This window comes from Pteropus medius, unplaced genomic scaffold (genome assembly GCF_902729225.1).
Source record: "Pteropus medius unplaced genomic scaffold, Ma_sr-lr_union100, whole genome shotgun sequence".
NCBI lineage: Eukaryota > Metazoa > Chordata > Mammalia > Chiroptera > Pteropodidae > Pteropus > Pteropus medius.
In genome coordinates this window covers 18,317,846-18,330,167 of record NW_024349803.1, presented here as the reverse complement: position 1 = coordinate 18,330,167, position 12,322 = coordinate 18,317,846, and the positions used below count along the sequence as shown (strand labels likewise).

The 12,322-nt window shown below is 56.3% G+C and overlaps 1 protein-coding gene across 1 annotated transcript in view; it reads left to right on the top strand.

Annotated features, from left to right (window-relative positions):
- Positions 1–6,089, top strand: part of FYCO1 (FYVE and coiled-coil domain autophagy adaptor 1) — a 74,822-nt gene extending 68,733 nt beyond the window's left edge. The window contains exons 17-18 of the mRNA XM_039837548.1: positions 323–432; positions 2,405–6,089. Of these exons, the coding sequence (XP_039693482.1) occupies positions 323–432; positions 2,405–2,480 (186 nt within the window). The 3' untranslated portion in view covers positions 2,481–6,089. The remainder of the gene's footprint in view (positions 1–322; positions 433–2,404) is intronic.
- Positions 6,090–12,322: the final 6,233 nt, after the last annotated feature.

Genomic DNA, 12,322 nt, shown 5'->3' with positions numbered 1-12,322 from the left:
AGAAGCCCCAGCTTCTCCAGATGGTGGGGCGCTCTGGCACTGCTATGGTCAGAGGTGGCCAGGGACCACTCCTTTGGGGTGCAGACCAGTTCATGACTCCAGATAAAACTCGTACCTACAGCCTGCCCCCGCCGCCAACACACAAGTTATCAGCAAACCCACGGCATGTGGCAGGCGCCCCACCACTCCTGGGGGCCGATCCCAGCCCGGCTCAGCTTCGACCTCAGCCAGGGCCTCCCTCCCCCCAGTGGAGGGTGTGCCCAGACGACTCAGGGGCCTTTCAGCCTCGGCGATGACTTCTCTCTTCTGCTCTTCCTCCCAGGTCCTCATTCCCACGACCCGATGCAACTCCCACAGGGAGAACATCCAGGGCCAGCTCAAGGCCCGCACGCCAGGCATCTACATGCTCATCTTTGACAACACCTTTTCCAGGTAGGGGCCACCTCGTTCGTCAGCGGCCAGGTCGGCCACCTGCCGCCTGGTCTCAAGAACAGAGATAGACATTAAAAAGATTATTCAATTATCATTTAATTTCTCAGTGAACAGTCCTTTGATTTTAGACCCCTGTCCATGGTGCTCCAGCGTTGTAACGCACAGGCTGATGCAGAGTCGTAGCTCATGCTGGGTGTCCTCGGCCCTCTGCTCTTAGTGACTCACTTAAGCCCCGCAGCATCCTCAGGCAGTAGGGACCATCTTCCTCCTCATGTTACTCCTAAGGCACTGAGGACCAGAAGGATAAACAGGTGACACATCTAAGTCACACAGCTAGCGATGGAGCTGGATTTGAACCTGGGCGGCCTAGCTCCAGACTCTAGACTCAACTGGCTGGCTCTTCTGCCTGTCTCTGGTGCAGGTTCTCACTGCTCAGCCCAGAGAGGGGCTCAGCAGGTACAGTGGGAGGGGGGATGGGGGGCGGGTAGGTACATGGACGGTGGGCGGAGGACGGGAGGGCGAATAGCTGGGTGAATGAGACAGAAAGAACAGAAGGAAGGCTGAAGCTGGAGCTAAACTTGATGAGGACTGGAAGGCGAGCCCCTGGGCCTTCTCGTCACGGGCTTGGACGCCGTGCGCCGTGTCTGGGGAGCACTGTGTCAGAGCACCAGGTCCAGGCCCAGGAGTGTGGGGCTTGGGGGCAGGAGGATGGCACCGTAGGGAGAGGAGGCCGGAGGGGTGGGCGAGGAAGGAAGTGGGAGAGAGGACCAGCGTTCGTGGAGCATCCGCCATGAGCCAGGACTCTCAGAGACACGAGACAGGGGAGCTTACGGTTGCTGGCACCCGGCCCTCTGACGTCTTCTGGCTTGAGCATGAGCCCTTAAGTGGGGTGCCTCTTCTACGAAACCTGCCGGGTTAGCACCCAGCCACGTCCTCTCTAAGTGTGGCCCCAAACTAATGGCCACATCCCCCCAGGCGGGCAGCCTTCCCGCTTCTCTTGGCTTTTAGTGGAATAAGTTAACACTCTAGGGGAAAACTCTGCCATCCGCTCACCACGTTCAGTCCTTGGACTTTGAGGGCTGTGGCCAAGGGCACCCACCAAAGAAGAGGTTAGGAGGACGAGCTCCCCACCGTGCCCTTCTGCCCCTCCCCCCCACACCCCCTGAGCGTGAGCTGTCCTTGAGTTAGCAGGACTCGTGGGCACAGGCCCAGCGTGTCCAGGGAGCTTCCTTCAGAGACTCCTCGGCCCCCGAGTGGGTGGGGGGTCAGCCGGGCACAGGCGCTGCCTGCCCTTCTGTGGGCCCCCGCTGAGCCCCAGTTCCCTCTGCAGCAGCAGTGAGCATTGTCACTACCTCCCTGAGCCCCACTGCGGGTTGACAGGCTGAGGAGAGGTGCTGAGGGGAGGGCGTGGTGCCCAGCCGGCTCCCAGTTATCACTAGAGGTGGCCGTGGTGCTGTGACAGACTCTGGCCGTAGCCCACTGAGGCCATCTCGGGCCTACCGAGCTTCCCAAAGGTGGATGCCAAACTGCGAGATGCCCGGTCAGGCGGAGATCTGTACTCGCCACCACCTGTGTCCTCCCACTGCCTGCTCCGTCCACTCATCCCCGTGCAGTACCGACTGCCCAAGCGCCCGAGGCCCCCAGGGCTTTGCAGAGCAGCAGGGAAAGGGCGGGGTGGTTCACAGCGTCAGGTGAACAGCCATTCCTGCACCCAAGCCCCAGGGAACTCCACGGTGATGTCCCAAGGGCCCCCGATTCTCTGCAGGGAGAGGACTCTGCTGCACAGACCGGAAATGGGGGTCAGGGCCTGGGAGCGTCCACGTCCCCCGCCAGGAGCCCAGACCTCCGAGCGGAGCGTTCCCCACCAGGCCCTCCCAGCCCACCAGGCCACTGCGGAGGCCGCAGCAGCCGCCGCCGCCCTCCGCCCGCCGGCGCTCCTGGTGACACCCTCCTTTCCCGTTTGTTTCCTCAGGTTCGTCTCCAAGAAAGTGTTTTATCACTTGACGGTTGACCGGCCTGTGATCTACGACGGGAGTGATTTCCCGTAGCCCCGAGCACCTGAGTGTTAGAGGCTCCACTTTATCCACAGGAAACACTACTCCCCCCGCCCCCCACTCCCTGCCCACAGCACATCAGACACTAAGAAAACCAAAAACAAAAACGAAGGCGGCCACTGCGAAGCAGATCGACGAAACGGTGACAGGCCCTCCGCTGCTCCGGGTGCCGCCACCCAGCACCGCGGGCTCCGGCAGTGTCACCCGGCACCGCGGGCTCCGGCAGTGTCACCCGGCACCGCGGGCTCCAGCAGTGTTCTCGTGGGCCAGGGGCCCGGCTGCCCTCACACCACAGGGGTGCCCTGCCAAAGGCTTAAACGCTCACGAGGCCACCCCACCGGCCTCTCCTGCGGGCACAGTTGGTTCCAAGCCTCCTGTGGAGCGTTTCCCAGGCCGGCGGTGGCAGCACCTTCCGCCCAGCCCGGGCCTGGGCATCCTGAGTGACCGTGAGCAAGATGCCCCGGCCAGACCTTGGCGAGGCCCTGGGGTCCTCCCAGGGAAAGGAGGCCTCAGGGCCAGCGTGAGAGTCAGGGCGCCCGGGCCCCGCCAGGGTCTCAGCCAGCCTCTTCCCGTCATGCCCGCCCCATCATGCCCCCGTCTCGGCCATTTCAGAGGGGCCTCTGCGTGCACCTTCCCCGGCCCCTCTCTCTGGGCGAGGCCTCTAAGAATCAGCACGGAGCTTCATCCAGGAGCAGGAGCCCCCGTGCTGAGGGGCCGGGGGGCCGAAGCCAGATGCTGGCTCACAGCGACGCCATGACCGAAACGCAGGCTTGCGCCCTGGCCTTGGGGCGCCGCTCCTCCGCTGGCGGCCCGTCTGCGTTCGCGTGAGAGCTGCTTCCTCACCCGCAGACACGTTTACTCGTGGTCAGAATGAGGGTGAGAACCACTTTTAAAAACCGGTCTTTAACAGAAATCTTTGGTACCTCAGATGTGAACAGGCGCCATTCGTGAACCTGCTCTCCGTTCACCTTTTGGTCCCCTCCCCGCCTGCCAGGCTCCCCGGCACCCTGTCGCCCACTGCTCCACCCGCACCCGATGCCGTCTCCCCTGGGGCAGACGAGGCCTGTTTCTGGACCAGGGGATAATCTCGTTCTCCGTGGCCCCTTCCCCCACCACAGAGCTCACCTTCGATGGCCTCTTTGTCCCTTGTTCACAGAGGCCAGCCGCATATAGCCAGGGTCCTGGGACCTCCCTCCACAGATGAGCATCTGACGAAGTGGCCCGCTGTGGCCGGGAGCGAGGGAGAGCACTGGGCAGGGGTCTGCGGGTCTGGGCGCTTGGCTGGGGTGGTCCTGCAGCCGGCCTGGTGACCTAGTCAGGTCCCACCACCTCAGGCTTCGTGTTGTCATCGCAAGCCTGTTCTGACTGGTTTGGAGAGCTGGACAATGGGTCAGGGACCCCAGGCTAAGTCCAGCACAGCCCCCCACCCACTGTGCTCCAGCAGAGGACTCTCCAGGGGCAGGCAGAGATGACATCTGCAGTGGACTCAGAGCTCTCGTGTAAACCAGAGGCTTGAGTCCTTCCAGGCACAGGGATTGATGGACAGAACCTTCCAGAGCGAAGCTGGGTCTCGTGCTCTCTTTCCTCAGGACGGCGGCCTCTGACAGACCCCGTCAGGGTCTCCAGCATCTCCCACCGGCCAAGGCCCTGGTGGTGCTCAGTACCAGAACCGAAAACAGCCAGGCCCCCAGAGACTCCCTAGCCACTGCTTGTCCCCACAGGCATGCCACACAGCCTGAGGATTGCTCCAGAGCAAATTATCCTGTCTTTGAATCCACCCACCCTAGGAAAATAATCAGAAGTAGCTGCTTCACCACATGAAAGAAACTTAACAGAAGAGAACCCAGAGTGTCCGGGAACCTTGTTTTGAGTGCTTAGCTTTCCCAGGATGCTGTGGAGGCTGGCCCAAGCTGATGGCCTGCTGGTGGCATCCCCGCCATCTGCAGCTAGAGCCACCAGCTAGTGAGTAGCTGATATGTTTCCTGCAAAAGGCCTGGGACATGCCATCCAAGACCGGTTCTGAACCTCTGTCACTTGGCCCAGCAGGGGGACCTACAGCAGCTTTAAAAGCCACTTGGCTCTTCAGCCTAGAGCCACTTCTCCAGGAGAGCAGGGGACACTGGTGTGCACTCCTTGCTTGCTGGCTGCAGTCGTGCAAACAGGCCTCTGCTGCACTGCGAGGACTGCCCCACGCCCGCGGTCCTGCCCTGCCTCTGGCGTATTTATTTTTTGTTCTGGATGGACTCCTGTCCTTTGTTACTTTGCTGTGTGAGCTTGAGTTTGTGGTGCACTCTGCAGCTAGAGAACATCTCGGCCTGCTTAAGTGTGGCTTGTATAAATAGCTTGGTTATTTTAAAGAGGCTCCCAGCTTTGCTGAGATTTGGAGGTTGGGTACTTTAAAAAAATGCAAATGACAATGAGAAACAGCTATTAACAGCAGGCGCCAGGCCAGCAGATAGAATCGCAGTAGAAATCAAGAAGGAAACACCCTTGGGATCCCAGATCACTATTTAAAAAGCAAAAATCCAAAAAAAACCTAGCAGCGCCTCGATGGCCCAGCTCTCTGAATAAACAGCCACTCAGTACTGATACCAGCTGCCTTGTTCACCCCAGCTTCGGAAGCCACTAATCGGCCTCACTGAAAAGGCGGTCTCTGTCAGGCATACTTGTCCCCAACAAGGAAGGGTGTTTTAAGGTAAAGTGTGGCCTCTGCAGAGCTGTGGCCGGAGCCCCCTGGACTCCAAGAAAAGGCAAAGAACTTCTCAGCAGGAATCTGGAACCAAAAAACCCCACAGCGTTTAGAGAGTACAATTGAAAAGCCCTGTTATATAACTCAAAGTTCAAGGGGATGGTCCTTCTGCACTTTTTCAGTCGCCACCCACCTGAAGTGATGAAGCTGTTCTAGATCACAGGAAAGGAAATCCCTGTTTGGGGACGAAACCTTAGAGTCTGTATTTTTTGACTCTTCTGCTTAGATGTCCACCAAGAGAATTTTATAGGCGTTTCATTTGTAAAAGTCCACGTAGGTCATTGCACATGAGGCCATTTGTGGTCCTTGGAGCCAGGAGACTGTTGAGTCAGCCATTCATGCTGACAAAACACCCGAAAGATACTTTTTAGTAGAGCCTTGGGTGAGTTTTTCTCATTTTATCGTGATTCTTCCAAGGAAACAGGAAAGACAATAATTGCCTTTTTTCTCTTAAGTACTTTTTCAAAATAATGAAGTAGATCTTTCCATTTCGGGAGGCGTTTCTGATAAAAAGGCTTCCATAGAACTTGGCGCTGGTGTTATCCAGAGACACTGCTGCCTCCGGTGGCTGCGGAGCACACCCAGGCCTCAGCTGGGTGGCTTCTGATCAGAACTGCACTTTAATTGACTAATCCTCAATTCTCGCGGCCTTACGGGATAGTGGATCTGGGAACCCACTTCATTCTTATCTGCCAAAGAATTACCCAGAAGCACATCAGATGCCAACGCCCCGCCTGCAGGGGGGCGGGGAGAAACTGTATCCCAAAACGTATTTCTTTGTGGCATCTGCTGCACCATTTGGAAATGTTTTTATTTTTAACCTCAGGATTTAAATAAACACTATGACATTGAGAGTGATGTCATCTTTCATTCCCTTGGGACCTAAGGCAGGTGATGAGGTCATCTAGACCGGGTTTCGAGCTGAGCTGCCCTGCTGGGAGGTAGAGTTTGTACCGAGGCTTTTCGGAAGGGCTGGAGCCAAGTGTTCTGGGGGTCACCACACAGCTGACACCTGGGGACATCTGATCTACTCTGAGGCGGCTGTTCAGACCTACCTAAGCCAAGGCTTCCTGCAGCCCACCTCCCTCCACCAGATGAGTCGCCCTCAGCTCGGGTGCCCCCAGCCCTTCCGTGACGCTCGGGGCACTGAGCAAAGCGAGCTGCCGACTAACCGGAGTAGCGGGGTGGGGAGAAGGTCACAGGCGGCTCGTTCCCGATCGGTCCACCTGCGGCACGAAGCTGGGCGAGAGTGCCCAGCCAAGGCAGCTGGCGGAGGGAGGAGGCCGCACTCCCTCGGCACCTTACACGGTTCCTGCCAGGTCAGTGCTGGAGTGGCATGTCGCCGTCACTCCTGGACCAGTCAGGTCGAGCTCATGCTGGGGACTCACACCCCACCCCCGCTGGCAGGGCTCCCCTGCGTGCCCCGTGCCTGACATCCCCTCCCAGGCCCTCCCCTGCCCCCATGGTCGTCTGCGGCCAGCCTCTCCTATACCCGGTCACTCAGGAATGAGTTAGGCTTCTGCATCCACGTTCTCCCTGACGCGCACTGACCGGGCTTTGTTCATCCTCATCTCCCTCCTTTCCCTCCCTGACGGCATCGGCCCCTCCAGACAAAGAGTACCAACAGTCCTGAGCCCGTAGGGACACTGGTCAGTCCCAATGCCCTGGTCACCTATACGCCATCGACCGTTCCACTGGCCCACTTGACAAGGGACAGAAGCTCCTAGAACTCCCATGGCAGAGAAGGGCCAAGGACAAGCCTAGGATGAGGTTTGGGGAGGGTGGAGGTGAGCTAAGTGACCCCTCGATCCTCCCCTTTGTACCCCTTCTTTATTAATGATGTCCTCAAACCAGTCCTCGTACTGTCCAGTGACCGGCTTGAAGTAACGAAAGACTGATTCATCCAAGTGCCCAAAACAGCACAGGAGAAGGATTTCTGTTAACAGGACAGGCCCTGCAGAGGCTTGGTGGCCTCTGGGACTGGGGCGGGAACGGAACCCACTGAGACACGTAGACGTGCCTGCTGCGTCGGGGGCTGAGACTCGAGGGGCCCTCCGTGTCAGGTCCCCCATCGCCCGCCCCCCACGTGCTCACGTGGAGCAGCCCCTGATGACCAGTCAGCTTCTGGTTTTTCAAGCCCCAGACCCAGGGTCCTGGCCCAACTCGGTGCAGAGGCCGCCCGCCCCGCCCCCCCCACCGCACCCCCGATGTGTGGAGGGACCATGCTGCTTCCAGCCACGTGGGCCCCGTGGTGGTGGAGGATGCGGTCCCCCAGGTGACTCAGAGGGATACTTGGCAGGGTCACCCCTTTCGGTTTGAAGATGCGTGGGAAAATCTGGTGAGAGCCGCTCGCCGCCCACAAACGTCTGAAAAGCAAATGGTTGGTGAAAACGCGCCTGAGATGGGAAAACGGACTCTTTTTGAGAGAGCGGTTGAGGCTGAAGCCATTAACAACCGGGGGGAGAGCCCTCCGAAGTGGGTTAGGGGTGAAACAAAGGTCAGCCTGTTACCTTAACCACACCCGCTGCGTCTGAAGCAAGACGGTGCAGTGGAGCCGTCGTGTGACGGCCACAGCCTCTGGCCTTTGATGTGTGTCCTCTCCCGGGCCCCTCTCCAAGCTCTGTGGGAGGACAGAGACCGCTGTGGCTTCCTCACACGTCTGGCCTGCAGCGAATGAGGTTATCTCAGAGTTTGCAGCCCCATCTGAAGCCTGGGACGAATGAAGTCTTCTCAGCTATAAAAGGAGCCAAGCGAGACAGGCCTCGCCAGGCCTGAGATGCGTGGGTGTTCCTGTCCAAAACAAAGCCTCACTTGCTGACCGGGTTTGGCATGGGGCCTGTGGCCGCATGGCATCGCCAGAGAAAGTGGTCTCAGGAGAGCCTCCCCAGCTCTCTGCTCCCCAGGAGCCTCTGACTGAGCAGGGAAGAGAAGGCCAGCACTCCTGCACGGCCCAAGACTCCACGTGCCAGGTCAGTGGGGCAGGTGCTGTCTTCTCCCTGGTTAGAAAGGAACGCGGATGGAGGAGGCCGTGAGGACGAGCGAGCAAAGAAGGGGCGAGAAAGGAGGGTGAGCGGGAAGGGCCTTTCCGGAGGCTTCGAGGAGGGCTGGGCCGGAGGCGAGGAGAGCAGAGATCTCCTTTCTCACCGGAAGAAGGGAGCAGGGGAGAAATGGCCGTGTTGGTGTGCGGGCACCTGGGCCGTTTACCAAACACACCACACACAGACAGTGACCGCAGACAAAGAGGATAATCCAGTTTGTTCCTCTGACTCTGAAGCTGGCGGAAGGCCTCGGATGCTCTCACAGAAGGGGACAGGGACTGGAGGCACCATCAGTCCTCCCAAGGGGCCTTCGCTCAGGGTCCACGTGTGGAACCAAACGTCTTCGTAAGGGCGGCCCTTCTCCGCCAGCAAGGACCCCTCCCCTACCAGGGAATGGTTGGGTGTTCTCAGAAAGAGGACCCCACATCCATGCCCTGAGATGACCCAGCGGAAGAAAGATAGGGAGCCGTGTCCATCTCGGATCAGGCAGAGCCTCCTTGGTTACCAAGGGTTCAGACACCAGGCTATCGGGAAGAGCCTAAGACTGACTCAGGGCTTGGTTTTGATCCAGAGTCAAGCTGTTCATCAGTTTCAGTAAATAGAAAGCAAGTACCAAAGAGTTTCTTAGAAGAAAGTTCTTATTTTGGTTACTGGTGGCCTATGAAAATGCAGATCTGTGGACACCACCACGTCAGCTCTGACGGATCAGATCTGGTTTATTCATTCTGCCCGTCGATTCTGGCAGAAGGAGTCTGTGGACTGCACCGTGACGGTCCTTGCTGATCGCTGCTGTGTCACCACTTTGGTTAGAGCTTGAGGAAAGGGGTAAATGAGCTAATGGACCTTTCTCCTAATTAAACTCTACCAGCGACCTTTACGTCAGGGAGCTTGAACTTCTCCCTCAATCCATTGGCCCAGCCACTGGGACGCAGTGATGGAAATTTCATCCTCGGGGAGGAAGGCATTTCTAAATGAAGCCCCTAGTATGAAACCATCCTACAAGTAAAATCTCTTCCCAGCACAATGTTTAAAATGGCTCGTATTCGTGTTCGAGGAAATAGAAATGGAAAAATATCTTCTTTCCCAAATCCAAAGTAGTTCCGTTCATGTCCACAATTTAAGACTCAGAGGAAGAAACATGAGTTGGGTACCAATAGATACAGGTGGGTGGAGATCAGGTTCAACACGGGTCCCTAAGCTGGTCCATACACGGAATTCAGGTCAGTGAACTTGGATGGGTGGGGAGTTGCATCTTTCCCCTAACTTCTAACCAAAATTTAGGTCTTCCCTGAGTTATGGATACAGACAACCTGCCACACTCATATGTATTAGCAAGACCTGTGATTTTGTCACCAGTGGAAATGACAGATATTTTCCTATTACACGACATCTGTTGCAGACTTAAAATATCATTTATGTTCCTCTCCACTAGGAAATGAGAGCTGTGATGAGACCTGCTGGTAGATTTTATTTAATGCATTAATAAAGAGGCATGCGTATTACTAGTTCATGAATTTGTTGTAATATTTAGAGAATTAGATTTCAATATCATCGATTTTCTCTTTAACCCTATATTTTTTATATTCTGAGAAGGGGCTATAGGTTTCATCAGATTGCCAAGGGGGTGCATGAGGCAAAAAATAAATAAAAATAAAAATAAGACCATTGGGAGTGATGGGTCTTCATGGCAAGAAAGACAAGAAGAAGATCGGCTCATTGCAGCACTGTTTACTAATTTAACAGGCTCTTGACATAAGTCATCCAGCTGTTGCAGATGAGGAAACCAAGACTCGAGGAATGCTGAGTGTGAATCATCTAGAGAAAATGTCAGTCCTACTGCCTCATGCGGACATGGCTGTGGGCGTGGTTTTCTCTAAACCGTTTTCATTTCACTGGACGTAGATTATCCAGTGATTAAAAAAAACTCTTCCATAAAGCAGGATCTGCAATGGCAGCCCTTGACCTTCAAACCCTTACAATGTATCCGTCTTCGTTCAAAAGGCTGTGTCAGTTATTTATTGTCACAATAATGCAGCATAACAAACAACTTCGAAACCAGTGACTTAATCCGCTAAGCATTTATTTAGCCCACAGATCGGCAGGTTAACTAGGGGGTTCTTCTGGACTTTCTCCTGCGGGGCTCACTACTGCGTCTGTCCTTGGTCAGCTACGTGTCATCTAGGCGGTCCGATGATCTCGGCTGTGCTGTCTCACATGTCTGAGGGGCAGCTGCCCATTGGCTGTTCCCGGCTGCTGGGCTCACTCCTGTGTCTGTGGTCAGTCGATTGGTCACATGCGGCTGGCTGGTGCAGATTGGCCTTGGCTAGACGACGGAGCTCTGCTCCACGTGGTCACCCATCCCCCAGGAGGATGGCCCAGCATTGCTCAGATGGTGTTGGGTGGGTTTTCAAGAGAGTGAACGGGAGTGCACAAGCCTCCTGAGGCCTAGTCTCAGCGCCGTCACACCGTCCCATCTCTCGGCCAAAGCAAGTCGCAAGGCCAGCCCGCACTCCGCGTGCGGAACAGGGGACTCCCGTTAATGGGGGGAACCGCAAGGTCATTTTGTAAAGGGCATGGGGACAGCAAGGGACGGAGAATCAGGGCCATTTTACGATTGCTCTGCAAGAGTCAGCTGCTCTGCTTCTCTTGCACGTCTCCCCCCACCCCAGTTCTCACCCTCCTCCAGGCAAACCCTTCCCCTCCAGATACACACACCACGGACTCCGAGACGCGCACAAGACTCTTCGGGGGCACATCGTCTTCGAAGGCAAAAACCAGGAAGGACGTGGTAAAGGGGGAGGATGGAAGAAGTCTGTAAGTGCCCAGCCGAAGACTGGCACACTGGTCACACCGCGTTTCTGGACAAAGATGCTGGAAGGTGAACGTGGTGGCAGGCGTGGCATCCTTCTCTATGTCTACCTTTCTATGCCGTAGGATTAGTTTTATTACATGGCAGTTTAGCTTTTAAATTTTGAACTCATTTCTACAAAGAACAAAGTCACGTCAGTTTATGGCTGTCTCAATTTCTCATAAACAGCCAAATGCCCAATTCTTATGAGCCCGAGTCATACGTTGTTAATATGTCCCTACGTTCACCACAGAGGTCAACCGCTCGACAGGAAGCGTGAGAGTACGAGGCCAGGGAGGGAAGGCCCGGGGCAAGCCACAGTCTGGTCACGGCTCCCGCTCCCCTGCCTAGGGGCCACCCATCCTGGGCCACCCGCCCTCCTGACCCAGGGTCTATGTAAGAAGAGAGCCACGCCTAGATTCCGTGGTGTGACTTGACCACTGAAACAAAAGTGCTGGAACCCCAACTGGAGAGAAAAGATGTAACAGAGCACCCAGGAGCTCAGATCAGAGTCTCAGAAAGACATGAAGTCGGTCGCCGGTGCCACTACCTACGAGCTATGGCTTGGGGCAAGTGACCGAGCCACTCTCTGCCTCAGTTTCTCCATCTGTTCATTGGGAGACATAACAATGGAACCAAATATTTGAGGTTGGGAGTGTTGATTCATTTAGGACACATTTATTAAATGTCTGTCACGTGTGAGGCATATTATAGGTCCTGGCAGAGGGGCACCACGTTCAATGGGGGGCAGGGGGCCAGAAAGCAGGGAAGGCCTGGAGGAGAAGGTGCTGTTTGAGCAAAGACCTGAGGAGCTGGGGAGGAAGCACGTGGCTGGAGGAGATCCAGACGGAGAGCCGCCTGGCCATCACAGCGAGAACTGTCTGTCGCCTTGTCTAGCCCTTTCTGGACGAGCGTGAGGTGAGACGGAAAGCCACCACCCGAAGTTTTCCCAGGCTTGAATGCGGTGTCCTCGGACCTGCACACACACACACCTGCATGTGTTTGGGGAGGAGCCGGGAGAGGGCACAGGTAGGAGCCCTCTTGACGTGGCGAGGATGATGACATGGTCCCATGCTGGTACACTCTCATGACCCACTTTTGAGGAGGGGTCAGCAGGGCCTCCACTGTCACATGCCATCTCTTCATTTCCATGCAGTGGCATCTGAAGGAGTGCTGGCTGTGCCCGTCCATCTTCGCATTT